Source organism: Helianthus annuus, chromosome 5 (genome assembly GCF_002127325.2).
Source record: "Helianthus annuus cultivar XRQ/B chromosome 5, HanXRQr2.0-SUNRISE, whole genome shotgun sequence".
NCBI lineage: Eukaryota > Viridiplantae > Streptophyta > Magnoliopsida > Asterales > Asteraceae > Helianthus > Helianthus annuus.
Window position 1 is genome coordinate 102,505,199 of NC_035437.2, and position 22,027 is coordinate 102,527,225.

Below are 22,027 nucleotides of genomic sequence, written 5' to 3' on the forward strand. Positions count from 1 at the left end.
GTTTTGTAAAACTATGAACTCACCAGCGTTGTCTGATACACTTGTTGCATGCACGCAGGTCGTTAGATTATACGGATTTGGAACTTGCTGTCTGAATTAGCTGGAGTGGTCATGGGTCGTGCTGATTGGATACGAATGATGGGTTTATTGATTACATACATTTAATTTGAAACAATTAAACTATGATTTCTTTTATTTGCTTCTGCTGAACATGTTGGTTTTCATTTAAACTTATTGACGGTACTTTTCAGTAATAATTGATGATTTTATTTAACAACCTATGATTGGTTCAATATGATTAGTGGCTCGTTATTGGTTTGTCACATGCCTAGTAGGGTTTCTCATGGGTGGTAGTTTGGGGGTGTGACAGTTTGGTATCAGAGCCACTGGTTATAGTTAACTTGGTTTTAAAACGTTTTCATAAAACCAGACTATAACCGAACAGTACCGAAATCGATCATGACACTCAGCTCCAGACTGCAAGGTTCGTTTCTCATTTACTATTGCATAGTATATCTAGTGTACACTTATGTATGACATTCATGTGAATTCACACTTGGCACAACAGTATGAGCCCTTATGTTACCAACCCCTGTTAATTATGTGATATGTTAGTGTGACGCTACCCATTGACTATTGTGATTCTTGATCCTGTAAAACCTTTCGTTTGCTATCTGAATGTGGGGAACCTTTTAACGCAAGTTAAGAGGCACTGAGATAAGCATGCAAAACGCCTTATTATTATGGGTGCACACATAATAATAATGTGAGGTGCATGTGAGTTCCAGTGAGGCTTAACGAGTGTGAAAAGGGTTCCGCTCGGATAATTGGTGATATGTTAGAACTCAGTAGTCTATAGAGGTCATAGTAATGTTTGACTTCTACTCGAACTTGCATTTTAAATCCTTCCTCTTCTTGTATAGAAACATGAGCGGACGAGGCCATGGACGTGGCCACATTGCTATGACGCAGGCCGAATTAACCAACTTGATCAACACTCGTGTAGCTGAAGCCCTAGCGGCTTACCAGGCTGGTACGATATGTGCCAATTACTTTCTATCCTTGTGTCGCATACTCGAATCTTACCCGTGCATTGTACGTTCTTACGTTTTAGGTCAACCTGCGGATCAAAACAATCCACCTGCTCCACCTGCATGTACGTACAAGATGTTCATGGATTGTAAGCCACAGACCTTCAGTGGGACCGAAGGGGCTGTAGGACTCCTGCGATGGTTCGAGAAGGCAGAATCAGTATTTGCAATGTGTAACTGTCCTGCTGGGGACAGAGTGAAGTATGCTACGGGCACACTCGAGGATAGTACCCTGGCATGGTGGAATGCCCAGGTTCGGATGTTGGGTATTGAGATGGCGAATGCCACTACTTGGGATGATTTCAAGGAGTTGATGAGGGAGGAGTATTGTCCTCATGATGAGGTTCAGAAACTGGAAAACGAGTACTATAATCTGAAAATGGAGGGATCTGAGATTGAAGCATACACTAGGAGGTCTAATGATTTAGCAACTTTGTGCCCTAACATGTCTCGACCCCCACATCGGCGAATTGAGTTGTATCTCAAGGGCTTAGCACCAGCTGTTAAGGGGTACGTTACTGCTGCAAACTAAGACAATCTACCCCGTATCGTCCGTTTGGCACATAAGATTACTGACCAAGAGGTCGAACGTGGCAACTTGCCGCCACGTGTTTCTGCTACTACCTCGACTGCTACAGCTACCACACCTGCCAGTGATAACAAGCGCAAATGGAACGATACTGACAAAGCAACCAGTGCCAGCCAATCTCAGAAAAGGGCAGACAACGGCGTCCACCGTAGTTTTAGCCAGTCGTCTTCTGTGAACCAGAATCAGAACAACAATTCAAATCAGGGTTCTTACGCGGGAAAGCTACCAAAGTGTGATAAGTGTATGTTCCACCATCGCGGGCCATGCACCCGGGTATGTCACAGGTGCAACAAGGTGGGACATATGGCTAAGGATTGTAGAGTCTGGCTTCCTAAGCAGCAGCAGCCGCCACAGCAACAGAAGAGGCATCAGTCTCAACAGAATCGGGGAAATCAAAAAGGGTGCTTCCAGTGTGGTGATGAGGGTCATTTTAAGAGGGATTGCCCTCAGCTTAATCAGAATGCTGGCAACAACAATAATACTGGGAGCGAGAACAATTGGAACAATGGTGGGAACGGAGCACGTGGAAGAGTATTTACTATTGGCGCTGGGGGAAGCTCGCAATGATGACAATGTTGTAACCGGTACGTCTTCTTTGAATGATCTTTTTACTTCTATTTTATTCAACTTTTGTGCCGATTTGAGTTATGTGTCTCTGGGGTTCAATCGTTAGTTAGGACTGACTCCCACCGCTCTTGTAAATAAGCATGTAGTAGAATTAGCTGGTAGTAAATCGATAGAAGCTACTCATGTTCTTTTTGGTTGCGAACTTGATCTCATGGGACAAGTGTTCGATATTGACCTACTTCCCGATGCTCTTGTAAGTTTTGACGTGGTCATTGACATGGATTTGGTTATCTATGCGTCAAGCGGAAATTCTTTGTAAAGAGAAAATCGTGCGTATCCCTCTCCCTAGTGGGGAATCCTTATCAGCTCAAATCATCGTAGTGGTGCCATGGTTGGTATCATCTCAGCCATGAAAGCCCAGAAGTGTCTACGGAAGGGCTACTCTACTATACTAGCTTTCGTCACCGATTCGCAACCTGGAGGAAGGAAGATCGAGGATCTTCTAGCTGTACGAGAATTTTCTGACGTATTTTCTGAGGAGTTACCTGGTTTACCTCCACATTGTCAAGTGGAATTTCAGATTGACCTTATGCAATTTCATATTCTTTCTGTGATACAGCAATCCCTTGGGTCCGTGGGATACTATCGCAAATTCATCATGGGATTTTCGAAGATGGCGCAACTTCAACCTCCTTAGCACAGCAGGGAGCTATGAATTCATGGGAAATAAAACAGGGGAACGTTTCTTCAGCTTTTGAAACCTAACCCTGCAACGCACTAAACATCACTTCAACCCGAGGGTACCGATGATCTGGCAGTATACCATGATGGATCGAATCAGAGTCCCAGTGACACATCAATGCAACATGAGAAGGAGATGGCTCACGTGGTGGACTTACAGGAAGAACTGCTCGATTCACGACCTATGGTGGAAGCCGTAGTCCTTTGGATTTAAGTTGGAGGCATTACTTGGACGGTACCAAATGCACTACCTAGACCGATCACAAGGGCCTCCCGTATACCCTTGTTTTGAAGGAGCTATTGGATGAATACGACCGTGAAACCTGGACGTGCACGAGCTCTGCAGCTTACTATTGACTCTAACATACCTGATCAGGCTCGCCTTGCCCAAACTGAAGGACTAAAGGAAGAGAGTTCCCAAGATTAACCCATGCGGGGCATGGGGAAGTAACCTTTGGCAGGACGGACGATATTTGCTACTTCGTGGAACGAAATTTGGACTTCACTATACAGCGACCTAAGGGAACTGGTGCAGGAAAAGCACACGGGCCTCGATATTCCATTCATATGAGTTTTGATAGGATGTGTTAAAACCTGAGGACCCTGTACGGATGACTGGGTCTGAAGGCCTACATAGCAACACATGGGAACGATGTTTGACTTGTGGAAAGTTAAGGTGGGATTTTAGCAACCAGAAATACACATATGGAGATGAAAACAGACAGCCATGGAATTTGTCACTAGTCTACTTACAACTCAAAACGGAAACATTATCACCTGGGTGATCGTTGATGGACTCACGTTACTAACACACTTTCTTGCAGTCGATGAACTGAGTCTTCACAATTTTATGAATATTCCTCTGAGAGAGGCGGCTTTTAGGTACGAGGTGCCAACCCCTGTTACCTCTGAATTTGATCTATGCATGATTTACGTCAGGCAATACACAACACCCTTGGCTCACGTCCGGACCAGAGCATTGCTTATCGTCGTTGGGCAAACGATCAGAGAAAACGAGCTCTCCTAGTACTCGAAGACATGCTGCGAGCATGTGTGTGACTGGCTTTGGTGCAAATTGAAAGGACTCTTACCTATGGTTGAGTACTACTGCAGCAGTTATCATCTTGGTAACCAGACATCTCTGTTATGGCATTACATAGACAATAATGCCAACCTTCTTGATAGACTGAGATGGTTGACAACTAAATTTCTGGTCCAGTACTGGTACTAAAAACTCTTGGGAAAGTTGTTTGGATCAGGAGTCGATTGGCGGCAACGCGTGACCGTCAGGAAAGCTCATAAACTTGGGAAACGCTGGAGGCGATTGTTTTGTGTTGAGAGTCTCACCCTGGGAGGGTGTGGTACGCTTGGGAAGCGTGACAAACTTAAATTACGTTACGTCGGGTTATTCAGAATTCTGGAAAGAATCGGTCACGTCACCTAAAACACGAGTTACTCGACGAACTGGGTAACGTTCATGATGTCATTTATGTCGCGAGTCTAAAGCAGTGTTTGTCCGACGAAACGCTTGTGATACCTTCGTAGAATCTGAGTCTAACGTCAAGTTGCAGTTGTCAAGGTGCTTATTGAAATAATGCCCCAGGAGGTTAAGGTTTGCGAGCACTGTCAAATTCCAATTATGAGAGTTCGTTGGAACTCGAGACTAAGTATCCGCAATCGTACGAATCTGCTGAATCAATTCCGATGCAACTGGTGAATTTCGAGGACGAAATTCCCTTTCAAGTTGGGGATGATGTGGTACCCGAGCAAAATCCGCAACCTCACTTCACTCCTCAGTACTTACTTGTCAAATTTCAGTACGAAATTTCTTTCAAGTTGGGGATGATGTGACAACCCGAACGTGCAAAGTTAGCATTGCTTAAATTCCACAATCGTCGGCGTATGTCCTTACTTTTAATTGCTTTCGTATCACAATTATGCAAGGCTTAGTAGATTGTGCGTATGTTTCATTAAGCGTTATGTATACAAGTCATTATTCGTGAAACCGTCAAGTGGGTCTTATTGCATGCGTGTCTCGTTAAATGTTAGAGTGAGATGATGGAGTGGGCCTCATAAATCACACCTGGCCCGGAGTCCAGCTTCTTTTATGAACAACATATGGTTTGGGCCTGATTTACTTGTTAAATGCTGCTGGGCTCGGCACTCTCTGTTTGGGCCGATTGGGTAATAGAGGTCGGCTAAGGGGACTATAGATATATGCATTGCACGTAACTAAATCACATGTACCGCACGAACTCAATCAAAACAAACCCTACTCCTCTCTCAAATTTACGGTCGACAATAAACCCTACCCCTAACCATTGATTCTTTGATCGCACGAACTCAGCAGCCCTTCCCCACCCCCCCAGCCTCGAATCATCAACTAGTCGACCTTGACTTTTGGGCAGTAGGTACACGTTCATGCTAACCTTTAATTGATGTGTTTATGCGTATTCTATGTTGATTGTAAACATGAGAAAGTCTTGCTACGTTCTTGCATGTTAATGTTTAGAGTATATATTATTAAATGTGTTGGCAAACTTGATAGTTGTTGTTATGTTTCTGTGACACACCCACAAGTAGATTGAGATCATGATACTGGGTTGTGATGTATAATATAGTTGGGTATCGCATGGGGGATGTTGGTGGGTTGCTACTGATACGTTTAATATGTGGCATGATCAATCAAGTAATGGTGTGGTTAATGGTTAGTGATTATTGAATCTAGTTGCATGGTTAATATGCTTGTTGTTCATAATGATGGCCTGAGGTATGTTTGGTTAGTTCTTGATGATTAATCTGAGTTAAGTATGCGGTTCCGTGAGTAATAGTCGTAACACAATCAGTAGCATAATGGCTAAATCATATAATTGATGTTGCAACAGAAACATAACTATGTATAAACTGTTGATATATGTTGCATATGGATCCTAAGGCCTGCATATTTACTGGGCTGACTACCGTAATTGGGCCACATATATATATATATATATATCAATTAGGCCGCATAAAGAATGGGTTATGTATGTGCAAGTAGTGATTTTATATTAGGTTGTTTGTAGTTGGGTTATGAAAACAGAAATTTTGGGGAATTGGATTGCACTTATAAATGGGCCGAAAAGGGGGGGGGGATAGACATTGGACTGTTGACTATTGTGACATATGTGAGTGTTTAATTTGGGTGAACCATGTATTAGTGAAATACGTATGTAGTGTGGTTGAATGATTTCATGTGAAGCGGCCGATCGGTAACTTTAGACGAACGAATGAACTATTGTGATTGTATTACGTGTGTGCATTACGTGTACAATAAATGTGCCTGATATGGACAATGATTTTGTGAATCACTTGTACGTGAAGGGTATGATTCATGTGCATATAGAACTAACTAGTATCGGTAATCCTTTTAGGGCGTAATTGAACAACTGTTTAAACGAGCAGTTAGTCTAACCGAGCAAACCCAAGGTGAGTTCATCTCTTTTGAGCATGCGTCCCGGTGGTTGGGACAGTCAGTGGGTATCCCGGGGAGGGATAAGTCTTTTGGGTAAAAAACGGGAATGTTGGATAATATACTCTTCCTATCACCTTTAAAGTCCCTCCGTGTTGTTTGGTTACCTGAGAGGTAACATGGTATTAGTTAGTAGCGCTACTTAGGTTTGGCAACCTCACCCCGTTCCTGGGAGGACGGGTGTTGAACTAATGACCTAGTCATGACCAATGCTTTGATAGGAGCATTGGAGAAAGGGCAAAATAATCAGAAGCCGTCTTGTATTGGGGTATTATCAACATTGTTTTCAACATTACTTTCGGATTTAATTACAATGGATTAACTAAATACTTGGTAACCAACGTTTTGTAAAACTATGAACTCACCAGCGTTGTCTGATACACTTGTTGCATGCACGCATGTCTTTAGATTATACGGATTTGGAACTTGCTGTCTGAATTAGCTGGAGGTGGTCATGGGTCGTGCTGATTGGATACGAATGATGGGTTTATTGATTACATACATTTAATTTGAAACAGTTAAACTATGATTTCTTTTTTTGCTTCCGCTGAACATGTTGGTTTTCATTTAAACTTATTGACGGTACTTTTCAGTAATAATTGATGATTTTATTTAACAACCTATGATTGGTTCAATATGATTAGTGGCTCGTTATTGGTTTGTCACATGCCTAGTAGGGTTTCTCATGGGTGGTATTTTGGGGGTGTGACAAAAGATCCTATAGAACTCCAAGGATATGACTCTGATGATGTTGTACTTGTAGCTGCCAGTTATCCACTGGAACTGCATGTTGTAAAGAATTAAATGAGGCAGTTTTACTTAGTGGATGATCCTTCAAAAGGAAATTCCCTTCCCTGATTGGTTATAGAGATCCGGCCAACATAAATGAGTATTTAAAAACTCAAGGCCAGGCAAGCTGATACCAGAGCTAGACTTGAATGCCAAGGGAAAAGTGACAATGAAGTCTCAACTCATACACAGTTCTTGCTCACTAAAGTTAAACAGTTGGAAGATTATGCAAGAGACCTAAGCAAAGAAATGTCCAACCTGCCTCCAGAAGCTAACTTGCAGGAAGATCTGAAAGAAGACATCATCAAGTTGACCTTGAAGTGAAAAATTCTAACCCTGGCACAGCTGAACAATTCCAAGACTGGCCGCTTGTTGCTCTCAAAACAGAACTGAATAGAATTGAAAGAATAAAAAGAGATCGAGGCATGAAAAGGTCAGCACCAAATTGGAAGCAAATACAAAAAGAAAATTGATGATCTTACATTAGAGTATAAAACAAAGAAGCATGAATTGGTTGATGTAAAAGTGGGAACTGCCAAAGCCATATCAAAATGGACAAGGCAGTACACTGATGAGGCTTATGAAAGGCTAAGAAAAAGGAGAGAAACGAATCCTAAACTTCCAAAGAAGCCTGATTACAAAACCACTGCTAAACCAAAGCAGCAGTCTCACACTTCTGAACCACTGTTCACATCATCAGATACCTCTACCATTGTGGTAAATCAAAGAAAGAGGCAAAAACGGACTGATGAAGAAGAGAAAGAACAAGAAGCTGTATATTTCAAAGAAGCTATCAGAACAATGGCACTAGAGGATGACAACTCAGCAAAGCTTCAAAACATAGCCAACCAAGTTCTGAACATGCCACCATCTCCAAACTCATAAGCAAATAAACCTCTCCCAAGAAACCTATTAGGTTCAAAATACTAAAGTGAATGTCTGATCAAAAGACCCATGTATCGACTCTGATCAGATCTAATGGTGTAGTGAAGCAAATATCAAGGGAAGCAGCACTTGGCCTGGGTGTTGAAGATTTACAGGATCTCCTTGAGCTTACACTTTGCAGGGATGAGGATGATACAAGTTCCTTAGATTTTGAATTGCAATTTTAAAGGGCAAGTTAGGGAACTTTTGATGAGACAATAAAATCCAGAATAATGAAGAGTTTTGACATCATCTGTTCCAGGAGGAACACTAATCCTTAAAAGTCAGTTACAACCACTATTTTCGTTAAAAATTTGATTGTTAAATGGTATCCACTGCTGAAAGATAACTTTTGTTTCTTCATTCTTCATGTTGACCATTGACTGACCAAACATCAGTTTTTTCAATCACTGTTGGGTATCCACTGATTGTTAAAAAACACCCACTGCTCACATTTTTATTCTTGACATCCACTGATATTGACCGTCAGTGGTTCCCCTAAAAAACAGCCACTCACCTTTTTATTGTTGATGTGGTTAATTAATTATAGAATTAAATTATCAAATGAAAACTAGAATTACAATGAAAAACACCCACTACTCACATTTTTATTGTAATAATGTTGTATTAATAACAAATAATAATTAATATAACTAAGTTTCCCGAGCCACGGAAGCAATCCCGGGTAATAACCTGGTTTTTTTTTTTTTTGGAACGGCCAACGAATCCTCCAAATGGGCTACTGGCGAAATTCACCACATCGGGATACACTCGCCTTCCGAACCGGGGAAAACCCTCACCTAGGGCCGAAGCCCGTGAACACTCGCCCGAAGGCACGACAGTGCGGTGAGGTAAAACCCGCTCAGTTCAAGGATCGAACTAGCGATCGCCGCCTACTCGCCTAGTCTCCCATCATCACCAGGTGCCGCAGAAACTAAATGCTAGGGGTAGGAATTGAACTTGGGTCACTTAGAAACACAAGATCTCTCCCTTACCACTCCACCACTAGCTCATTGGCAATAACCTGGATATATATATATATATATATATATATATATATATATATATATATATATATATATGGCAAATTTCTTTAATTTATGTCGTCTGTGGAAGTTAAACACAAAATCTCCCTCTCCCAAACTGTTTAAAGATTTTGCATTTGTCAATAAACCATCACATTAACAGTAAAAGTTTATATTTGATTGGTAAAAAAGGTTGTTTTCGTTGGTAGAAATTTGAAGGAAAAAAAATAAACTAAATCGTTTAAGTGAACAAGAGTCAATCACTTGTTGGAAAAGAAATCATTACCTCTAACAACTCCTTGATTGCAACTTTACTAACGCCTTCTATAGTGACAATATAATCAAACATTATCATTGACTATTAAGTATTATTAATGTCATGTTCTTCGTCGTTAATTACTTGAGAAAATCATTAGTTATTATATTAGGTTGGAGGGTGTGGTATAAAGCTCCTAGGGGCTTTATCACGTCACGTGAGATCCACCTAGGCGCCACGTCATATGGGGGCTTTAAAGCCCTTCCCTTTAACTTGCATGGTGTGGTATAAAGCACCACTATTAAACAAAATTAAGAAAAAAAAAGAATTTATTGGTTGAAAAGAGTTGAGCCCCACTTGCACACCCCTTTTTGCTTGTTATCACGGTGGCGGACAAGGAATGGCGCCCCCCTTTTAACAACAAGGGGGTGGTCAATGGCGGACAAAAGCGCCATAAATGGCTGATGTGACGGGTGGCGCTAAGCCACACCGTAAAGCCTTACTAATAAGAAATTTACTAAAAAAGTTAATGAACAATTAATATAACTTATAGCAATGAGTCACTGATTTTCACTAGGCAGTAACTCCCATAGTGATCAAACGAAAAATAGTCAAATTCAATAGAAATAAGCTATAGCTTAATTGGTATTGAAAGAGAAGTGAAGATTAGAGTTTAAGGCCATAGGTCTTAAGTTGAATCCTATTTCAGGCGGGTTTTTATTGGAGTGGACTTTCGAGCGGCGGGTTTTCCTTGAAACTGGAGATGGTGGTTTGGCATACCCAACGTTTTCTGCGGTCGCATGTGTATAGGGTCGTTTTTTGCCATTACGTTACCCCCGAAAAGCTGGACTTTTATTTCGTAGGCCATTCAAATAAAAAATAACATAAGGAGTAAGTTATACAATTGCTCATTCAGTTAATTATGAATATCGTTTCTTGTCGATAACTTTTTATGTCGATAACTTTTTATGTTATACGATAGTTATTCATGTTTTGTAGTTTAATACTAAAAATTATACATATAAAGGGAAAATAATGTAGAAGGTGAAAATGTCATGTGAAGGTAGCAAGCTACAAGAATATTACAAACGTACTTCAAGTCAAGGGCATAATTATACGTCCATATGTAATCAATGATCACGTAGCAGGAGTATGTAATCAGGCAGCGTTACACAATTACGTATTAACATATAATCAAGTAAAATTGTAATCGTTGTAAATATAAGGCATATTATGTTATTACGTAATGCTATGTAATAGCATAACATCTTAATTTAAAACAAACAGAAAACTTTATACCAATACCCTATTCAAATTAAAGTGAATAAAATGCTCCTTTCTATGACGTAATATTGAAAAATATTAACGTATGAGTTATGGACGTTTAAAGAATGTGAGATATATTGGTTTAAAAAGTCAACAATAGTGGTTATTCTGTTTTTGTCATTTCGCCATTTGTTTTTATTATGTGATTGCTAAAATTTTAAAATCATTTAATCTCGACAACTGAATTGTTAGATCAATGCTTTGGTATTCTTTCTATCCTTCACACACTTTTCTACTTGTATTTGGTTAAGTCCATACATTCATGCATGCATACATACATACATACATAGGGTATTGTAACGCCTCGCTTTTTGTAACTTTCCTTATTTAGAAAGTTTGTCTGTATTTCTATTTATAGAAACTTGTATTCTCTTTGTATTCGTCTTTCGTTTCCAATCATTGTAATCCGAGACTTGAATCATAATAAAAGCTTGATCTTTTTATACATCTTGTTATACATAATTCGTAAATACTTGTTTATACATTCATTATACGTACATACTTGATACAATTATACGCAAATCCATACTTGTTTATACATGCAAAATTCATTTATACATTCATTTATTCATATATCACATTTATGCATTGCAGTTACACCTTTAAAACGCTTAAAACCTGCAAAACGCGCGAAAACGACTAACTGACAAGCATAGGTGGTTTATGCAGGGTGCCAGTGTTATGAGGATCTTGTGTGTTTTGAGACATTTTGGTTATTTTACAAGATTTTGTTTAAACTACTTTGAACGTGATTAAACTTTTAACTCTGTTTTTTCAACTTCCTATGAACAAACTATATCAGTGAAATGAGTTGATCTTTTATATCAAATTGATTGTTAAATCAGATGATTAACTAAAGCTCTGATACCAATTGTTATGATCTAAGTTTGAATTGTTTGTGAATGTTTAAGATGAAAGATGTAAGAAGGTAACAAATATGGAAATAATGCAGCAGAATGAAGGTAAACTTTAAATCACAAACAATAAGAGATTTGCTTTCATCATGAATACTTTAGCTATTATCAGCCTTTGGTTGCAGCAGTTGTTTAATGCCTTTCCAATTGGGAGGAGAATGAGTTCAAGCACTGTTATGAAGGATCAGTTGATTGTAGACAATTTTGGCTTTCAATCATCTGTTCTTCTGGTGGAGTCCACATGAGCCAACACATTGTCGGATAAACGAGTATATCATTAAATCTCATACTCGACCCATACCCGCGAAATTTCAAGCACTGTTATGAAGGATCAGTTGATTGTAGACAATTTTGGCTTTCAATCATCTGTTCTTCTAGTGGAGTCCACAATGAGCCAACACATTGTCGGATAAACGAGTATATCACTAAATCTCATACTCGACCCGTACCCGCGATTTTTTTTAAAAAATCCAACACCGGCTCCATAACCGGTTACCCTATTCTATACTAGTCTAAAATGCTCCGGATTTCTGGGTTGCCTATCATGATCGGGTTTGATTGTCATCCTTATCGTCAACCCCTCTTCTTCTCTAACAACAACATTGCTAATGGTCCATCACAACTATGAAAGTCTATGGGTCAACTTTTTGATAAATAAAAAATAATTAGAATTAACCACCCCACGCCTGCCCGTGCATGCGTGCGCGCTACAGGCAGGGACGTAAAATCATGCCAGATAGCCATTGATGCCACAACCACCACTAGTGACCCACCAATGTTGAAGTCGGCAACGTGTTATTGCGAAGAAATTATACCGAAACGTAAAATATAGAAAGAGAATAACTACATCAATCTAGGATCCGCATGTTGCGACGAACATGTCAAATAGGAAAAAATAGACGTAAAAACGTTGAACGCACACATGCACGTTGCGGCCGGGTTAACCCACAAAATTTTAAGCGAAACGTAAAACGTTGAACCACACACGCACGTTTGCACTGTATCAATTTGCAAAAGTTAGAAATGAAAACTAAAAATGAAAATTTGCGAAAAATGAAAAGTGTAGGGACCAAGTTGAAAATAAAAAAGTTGTAAGGTTATTTTGCAAATATTGAAAAGTTTTAGGTTAAAAGTAAAAAAAAATTAGTGTCTTTAAATTTACAAAAGATAAAAAAATGGGTTAAAGATATGTGCAAATTCCTAGGTTAAAAGTAAAAAATCAAATTGTGTGAGTTTTAAATTTGCAAATGATAAAATGCTTATAAAATCATTTTTTAAAACCCAAAAAAGCAAGAGATATAACATCAAATAAATACTTAATAGTATGTAAATTGATTTCGGCCTTTTAATTTTAACGTATGAATTGGTATGGATCCATTTCGTTTTACATATGGGCTTAAAATGTAGAGTAAACTTCCGTTTTCTCCCTGTGGTTTTGTTCACTTTAACGGTTTTGCTCCAAACCTTTAAAAATAGCCATTTACTCCCTGATGTTTCGGTTTTTTTGCCAGTTTGCTCCCCCCTCTAACTCCATCCAAATTGTTTGTTTTTTCCATTTTGCTCCCCGCAGGGAGCAAAACTGGCAACAAAACCAAAAACATCAGGGAGTAAATGGCTTATTTTAAAGGTTTGGGGCAAAACCGTTAAAGTGATCAAACCACAGGGAGCAAAACAGAAGTTTACTCTAAATGTTATTTCTATAAAAATAAGCTTATAATAATGAATAGCCTAAAAATGGCCAAAAACTAATAAATTTAGATATGAAACTTTGGTTCTAAATTTGTATTTATTATTTCTGGGATTCGTGCGGTTCGCTTTGCTGAGGATGTTAAAAGTTTCCTCGTAGTAATTTAAAAATTGTGAAAGTAGAATTTTTTTTTCCGAAAGGAAAAATTCATTCATAACGCAAACCCAAGCAAAAACCAAGGTGACAAACAAAACAACCAAAAGCGAACACCACATCAGAAGGAATTTACACCAATTCGTCTAAAACATCGACTTATACCTAGATCTATTTTTTAAACCATAGAAACCACAAGATTTAGTCTCTCCACATAGGGGCGGATGTACATTAGTGTAAGGGTGGCGTCCGCTACGGCTTGGCGTTCACGCGGTAGTGTAAAATTAGTGTAAATTTGGAAAAATTTGACGTTTTTTCATTCTTCGCTTATTTATAAAACGCTACCGCTTGGCGCGAATCCTAGATCAGCCCTGTCTCCACAAATGTTTGAACCTTCATCGTCTTGTTAGAAGACCTTTTGCATTCCTAGCTTTCCATGCAATGCCTCTTTTGCCGGCCTTCCACTAGACAAGCGTATTGTGATCAAGTCCCTAACGCAGAAGGCAAAATTTGACATGAAAGCATAAACACAAGAGAAATTGAGAACTAAAAGAAAAAAGAGAAGAAAAGTGGTAACAACACAAAAACTGATTTGATGCTATTATTTTTTCACTTTCCATAAGCAAGCCCCACATCAAGAAGATTCATAACAAAGATGGCAACATACTAGAGAGGAAAGGTCCAAACAAGCACAAATGCGCACAAGCATTAGATCTTGCTTCTTGCAAATAAACAAGCTTCATAACATACTTCTATGATCATGAAAGAGAGAGAACTAGTAATGCAAAAAAGCGTAATCTCATCACGATGCCTGATAAAAAATTTGTGGATCCGGCACCCACGACTTATGTGTTTGCCATACCAAAGTAGCAATCAACAATATGACTAGTAATTTGATGTTTTAATTTTTGTGTTAATTTAACCTTGTTGGGTATTAAAGGACTTTGTATCTTACTTATCTACGGATTTATATGCTTAATAGGTGTGGTAAAGTACCACCAATCATTAACCTCATGATATCATATAAGTTGAATTAAAGTTTTTGTTAATGAAAACAAAACTGTTAATTTAATTGTGTTAAAAAGGTTTCTTATGAGTTATGACATGGGCTATTTGGATTAATTTTCTTAGGCCCAAATACTCAACTGCATTTTAGCAAGAATGCTGAATGCATTGCCAATGATCTTCATTTATTTTATACTAGTCTAAGTACCCGTGTAATACACGGGTGGCTAAAGAACAAATAAATTATACTTTGAAACGTAAATTCTTTATTACAGCTTCGTTTGAATATTATGATATATTTTAATCTACATAAATGTAAAGTTACTACTTAGAACATTATGATAAATGATGCCGATTGATAATACCCGCGAATATTGCAGTGTTGAACAATGACATGTTTCTTACTTTTTGAAAACAGAATACGTTGTTATCATATCAATTTGAAGTTATAATATAAAAAAAACATATTGATCGTACTACAAATGTAAAAAAAGTGGATAGATGATGTGTATGTAAGAAATATGATTCTCGGATGTCAATATATATTAAAATTTTTTACTCTAAAACTTATGGTTCATGGAGTTTTGTAACAAATAACTTCAAATTCGGTTTAGACCAATTGAAAAAACAATCAGTTGTACATTACTAAACTTGTAAATATATTTACAATTAGTTGTAAAAAAATTGAACATCTAATATCTAATAATCTAATAAGAGTTTTATCCTAAAATAAACAAAACAATAGGTATTAATTTTTTTTGAGTAAAAATATAAGAGTAAAAATTCTTACCAAACTTACCGTCCAATTACTTTTTTTTAATAAATATTTCCGGCAAAAAATATGATAAAATCTTTTAACAAACAATCATCATCATCACTGCAAATATATCAAATCAACTTCTTGAAAATAAGCTCACCTTCTTCACATGGTTCAAGACAAACTTCACCGGCGATTCTAAAAATTGGTAAAGGTAAGTTCCGACTTCATCTCCGATCAGTTGTAATAACATGGTTACTTTCATTTAGAAACTAAAATTAACAACGGTATTACAAACAACTCAAGAATTGTGTTTATTTCCATCGATTATTGAAGAATTAGACGTGAAATCAGAATTAGGTTTTCATTAATTCGAAAGTTCTGTATGTTATCTGTGTTTAAGAAAGAGTATATGTATTGCATGTGTTTGAATGTATATAATTTCGGTTAATAGTTTGATTTGGTTGATAGATTTTGATGATATTATTATGAAGAAAAAATGTTAGTTAATAGTGTGATTTGGATGATTGAATAGATATGATTATCATCTTAAATTATGATCCAGAATTTTTTTGTTGAATTGTATTCAAAGTAAGATTATATTTAACTAAGGATGATATTTTTTGGTAAAAAATAATTGACTCATTTATTTATTTATAATAATCTATATAAATGTAATGATCAGGAAAAGTTGTTTAGTCTTGTTTATATGTATATTGTAGATATTAATTGAATCAGCAAAATGTTTGTGACATCTGTTTAAAATATAATTTTCTTATTGATATGAACATATATGTATCCATTAAAGTTCAACACCTAAATGTTTATACCATATGTTGGTATAATGCAGGTTTAAAAAATGAGTCCTCATGCATTGCTATCTTAGAAGCCATCGTCGTTAAAAATTGTATGTATAAAGCTTAAAAAATAATATATATAACCTGTATTACAAATTATGTAAAGTCTAACTTTATCTGCAGGTGCTGCCAATTGATTTTGTTAAGCATGTATACGGAGTATATTTGGCAAGGAAAAAAATAATCATAAATCATGAAAGTCGTAGAAGTTGGCCAGTTTCCTTAAGAAGTGTTAGTGGGGAATCTGTTATAACCGACGGATGGAGTAATTTAGTAAGGGATCTTGAATTGACAAAGAGGACGATATTGCGATTAAGATAATGGAGGACAAAAGTATGGAAATCAGTTGCTTTGTTGAAAACATAAGTGGTGAATCTTTTGTAACATTCAATCGTTACAACGTTTTAAAGATAATAGTAAGTATACTATTATTTCTTAATGATTTTTTATATTGTCATACTTGAAATATAGATGATTTACATAAATATATATCAATAAACTGTTACATTACTTTTCAGGTGCTTCCAGAAGCTTATGTCACAAAATGTTTCTCGTACGAACCAGTGAACGACTGTTACAACATAAATGCAGCAGGTCATAGTTGGAAAGTTGAGACGGAAAAAATTAATGATAACTATGTTCTTACAAAAAGGTTGTCCGAAGTTATTTCATGATCTTGGGAATAGAAGAGGATGATTTACTGTTGTTCACCGAAAAACTGACAACCGCAACATTTGAGATAAAGATATACGTAGAAGGAGTTGAGTTTAAGATGTGAACGTCAAAGAAGAAAGTGTTCGATCGAATCTGTGCTGGAGATACTAAAGACACATACTACAAAAAACGTTGACTTTGTAAGTATTTAAACTAAATATAAGAGTTTAGTAAAAAAATCCCACTTACTTACGTATGTTATTGTATGACAGACATTATGTGAAGACGAGATTCAGTTGATCTGTTTAGGTGTGAGGTAATAAGCATCCATTTATGTAGATAAATATAAAATTGTAATTAGCTTTTGGGATTTTAATAAGTATAATTGTATGATAAATAGATGAATGAAAGTGGTTACAAAGATGAGGGAGTAAGAACGTTGGTGGAGAAAAGAAGTCTCAAAGGGGGAAACGTCCAGTGTGATAAGAGAAGAGATAAACAAACTTGCCACAAAAATGTTAGAATTTTATTTTTTACTACTTGGTTATTGATGTCCTAAAAAGAAATTGTGTAAACAGGTTAAGAACAAAGGAAAACGTACTGAGGGATATTGTAAGGCAGACGAAGGTAAGGCGCTGAGAATGCGAACAGAAGTGGAAATGCAAACCGTTTCAACAGTTGGAAAAAGAACACGCAGTCGGTTGGTACGTATAACAACATTTTTTATGATGAACTCAAAGAGATTAAAATATATATTACATTTTTATTATAAACATTATGTGTGTCTGTAATAATTAGAAAAAGATATTAGAAAGATATCAGGCAGTAAATTGGAGATATTAGATGTTGCACAAAACGTGTTGCAAGGAAGAATTCTGTTGATAAAGATGGTTACGTGAATTTACACAAAAGGGAGGTAACAGAATGGTATGTTTTTTAAACACTAAATGGATAAACGGTAATACTATTACATTCATAAGGCTGGTTTAATTGTTAATTATCATATTCATGCAGAGATTGCCTGCTAATGTTGTAAGAGTTGGCGGATTAAAACAAAGTGCACGTGTTAAAAGTGAGGAACATGAAGGGAAAAACAGTGGATATGAATGTTAGGCGCCAAAAGAACGGAGATGATGTGAGGTATGCAATCGAAGGTTGGCCAATGTTCATGAAAGAGATGGGCTTCGTCTGGGTGACAAAATGCATTTCAAATTCATAAGCACAGGAAATCTTGCTGATCTTATCAGACGTGGATCAAGTTAATGCAGGTTGAAAGGTAAATGTTTAAGCTAATGAAGAAGGTATTTTGAGTACTCGAATTCAGGACTATATTATGCTACTTATGTTATGGTTACTTTTGTTTTTAGACATGTAATGAGTGGTTATGTTGGTGTGTTTACTTTTATTATGGACATGCAGCTAGTGGTTAACCTTAAAGACAATTAGTTATTATATCTGAAAAAAAACCATATTTGGAATGTAAGTAATGTTGTATCATCTATAAAAGGTTGTTGATTAGTATGTGTATGTATATATATTAACATAATAAGTTATTGATCTGAATCGGTTACATTATATAATTTGAAAGTAATTAGTTTGTCGGACGGAGAAATATTGATCCTTGGAAATAAAAGATCATGTACCAATATTATTACCAGAAATAACTGTTGATTCAATACTACATAAGAATGTGACTATACTTTTAATGCGTAAATACTTCGTTATAAGTTTCTTCGCATATAATAAAAAATGATACAAATAACGTAAAGAAAAAAAAGGACAAAAATATAAAAGTCACAATCCATTGAATATCTCTTTATATACGACATTGGTTGTTTTATTTGTAGGCCTGCCATCATTGTCAAGTATTAGTAACTTGATTCCATCTCGTCTTGTAACCCTGGATAAAGCTACGTACAATTGACCATGTGTGAAAACTGGTTGTCTTAGGTACAACCCAACCTTAGATAGCGACTGTCCCTGCTTTTGTTAATTCGTCATTGGCAAAACATACAGTTATTGGAAATTGCCTCCTTTGAAATGCAAAAGGAATCTTTCGGTCCGAAGGTACCAAATTGATTCTAGGTATGAATGTCCGAGAACCAATATTACCACCAGAAATTATCTCAGCTTCAATAACACGGCTGTAAAGTTTTGTGACCTTTAACCTTGTACCGTTACACAAACCATTTCGTTGGTCAATATTTCGCACAACATTACTGGAGACGCCAACTTTAAGGACTAACCTATGATTTGGTAAACCAGACACTTTGAGACCATTGAGCACGTCAGGAGAATATATATTTTGGTGATCAACATTGCCATCTTCAGTAGGGCATAGACTGTCAGAAACTAAAGATACTCTTTTTCTTTCACCAGGGAAAACTGCCAAACAATCTGTCGTTAATCTCGTGAACAACCTCATTCTTAGGCGCAAGTATAGCTCTTGTACCTAAAGTAATTAGGATCATTGTAATTATCCAAGATTGACGGATAAACAAAATCAATCAGGCATAGAAATTGGATCAGATATGCTATCAATTAAAAGCTCAGGTGGTATTTCAATTATTGCTTCTCCATCATTGGAACCACCAACATTTCCCTCGCCAACGTCCAACAACCATTTTGCAAAATTACTAATCTCTTCAACTTCAGATGATGGTCTTCCAACAGTTAACCTCATGTTTCTAGATAACGTCAACAACTTACACTTACTCCACAGATAAAGAAGAACATAATGAGGCATTCACAATTTCTTGACGTCCACCGTTTGGAACAACAGGTAGTATTTGCCTAAAATCACCACCAAATACAATCACCTTCCCTCCAAATAAAACATCAGACCTGGATGGATTAGATATATTGAAAATGTCATGCATAGTTCTATCCAAAGCCTCAAATGCATGTTTATGAACCATAGGAGCTTCATCCCATATAACGAGTTTGGTCTGCTGTAGTAATTTAGCTACATCATCGTCTGGTTTTATATGACAAACGGAATCCTCATTAAGATTCAAAGGTATATGAAACCTAGAATGAGCCGTTCTTCCTCCCTCCAACAGCAATGATGCAATTCCGCTAGATGCAACGTTTAATACAATCTGACCTTTTGACCTAATTGCAGCAGATAATGTTTTCCATAAAAGGTTTTACCGGTCCCGCCATAACCGTAAACAAAAAATACTCCTCCATTGTTTCCATGAACTGCGTTCATAATTTCTTCATATACTGCACGTTGTTCATACCGTTAACAAATTCACCTGACCTTGATAAACATTTTGTAACTCTGTTCTGTCATAAGCAAGCTCTTCGTTAATCAATCGGCAGCGAAAGTTATCTAAAGATGAAGTATCCGGGTAAGGCATTGATAAAAATCTCCGAAGCGATGAATTATTCCGAGTTAAAAACTTCTCTATTTCGCATAAAACGTAGTTCTTTAGTTGCTCATCAGGAATTGATAAACCTGTGAAAAATCAAAACCACATATCAATTTAATGGTAAATTTTTTGTAACTGTCAAAAAACAATAATATGAAATTTATAATTTACCTGAAACAACGATGATACTTTGAGAATCTGTACAGAAAATCATCTGTCATATACTTCCATGTGCTTTCCCAGACAACTTCAGGTCTAGATAATGTGCTTGACAGTAACATGGTGGCGAATAAATTGCGAATATAACCTGCACTACCTGATATATTTGCTTCTTTGATGGCCTCAATATACTCAGAGTCGTCATCCAACAAACCCAGCGCATAGCAAGCATCTCTAAAAGTATCGTACACTCGACCATTAACTGTTTTAATATCATCAAACGATGTTGGTCCTTTAACTTTGTTAAGAAGAATTCTTAAATAGTACGCTTCACCGGTAGAAGGAGAAACGGAATGAATTCTTCCAATTGTTTTTCCTTTTATTCTCGGAACCCATATACGCTTGTCAAGCTTCCAAACATAAAAACGCGGAAACTGTACGTATGTTAGTGTACGTGCAACATGGTCGTTAGGATCTTGATTACGTTGCATCCAAGCTAAAAACATTGATGAGTTCACAGATGGTTTGTTTAGCACTTGATTAATATCTTCATCAGGACCGAAACAAACTGTTTGTTGTCCAGGAAGATGGAAAGGAAGACGCATAACAGAAGGACTCCTATAATTAACTTCATTAGAAAAAATCCTCCAAGACGCTTCACACGCAGATATATACCTACAGTCATAATACTCTTTAATTTCATCATTTTCTGGTTGTTTCGTTTTCATTGTTGCTCGGAACCACAGCAACTGTTGCTCTATCAGGACCTTTATTAATATACTTGAACAAATACTTTATTGACGCCGCTTGGTTGCACCATTCAACGTTTATATGCGCCTGATATCTTTTCAAAAGCTTTTTGTTATAAGGTACAACACTTCTGTTGTCTAACTGAATTTTATTTTTTTAAAACGAAGGAACCGTCATCTCTTCTTCTGTATAAGGGAAATCCGTTAGAATCCAAGGTTGAGTGATCTTGAAATTTCTTGGGAAAACCTTTTGAACATTTTCTATCAACCATACATGGAGAGCTCATTCTAGCATTACCACATGGACCGTGAATCATATGGTCTTTCAACAAGCGTATATAGTTCAGGGTCTTGGTTTAAATCAGGGATTTCTGCAGAAATAAACTGATCAACATGGTCTACAGTTGGAAGTTTGTAATCATTCTCCATGAATAAGCACATATGTGCATGAGGCAATCCTCGCTTTCTGAAACTCAATAGTGTAAACAACTACAAAAAAAAAATAAAAACGTTGTAAATGTAATTAAGGTTATTTTAAAAAGTAAATTTATAAACATACCAGCGGAAGCTTTTCCAAACAAATCACGGTCTTTCAAATCTTTACAAATTGCATCCAGCTTTATTTTAAAAATTCGAGATAAAATATCAGGCCTATCCTCCGGATTAAGATTTGTGTCCTTAAGAAACCTTTGAACCTCCGGCCATTTGGGGTTGCAGGTAATGGTTATAAAAAAGTCTGGATAACCATACCATTTACAAATTGCCATTGCGTCAAGATAGTTTTGCATCATATATCGTGACCCGCCTGTAAAGGAAGATGGAAGGAAAATACGTTTTCCAACCTTAGACAAATCTTGTTGGCCGTTATATCTTAGTTTCCGGATATTCTCATATGTATC

General features: G+C 36.9%; 2 protein-coding genes across 2 annotated transcripts; both read right to left on the reverse strand.

The window, feature by feature from the left end:
• Positions 1–18,806: 18,806 nt before the first annotated feature.
• Positions 18,807–19,268, reverse strand: LOC118492133. The gene has a single exon (XM_035989930.1). It carries the CDS (start codon positions 19,266–19,268, stop codon positions 18,807–18,809), a length of 462 nt encoding a protein of 153 aa, XP_035845823.1.
• A 286-nt stretch (positions 19,269–19,554) lies between these two features.
• LOC110943497 lies at positions 19,555–21,107 on the reverse strand. The gene is made up of 5 exons (XM_035989931.1): positions 20,528–21,107; positions 20,392–20,418; positions 20,104–20,306; positions 19,997–20,047; positions 19,555–19,944 (listed from the first exon to the last, which is right to left on the reverse strand). The coding sequence occupies exons 1-5, from the start codon at positions 21,105–21,107 to the stop codon at positions 19,555–19,557; spliced, it is 1,251 nt and encodes a 416-aa protein (XP_035845824.1).
• Between the last annotated feature and the right edge of the window lie 920 nt (positions 21,108–22,027).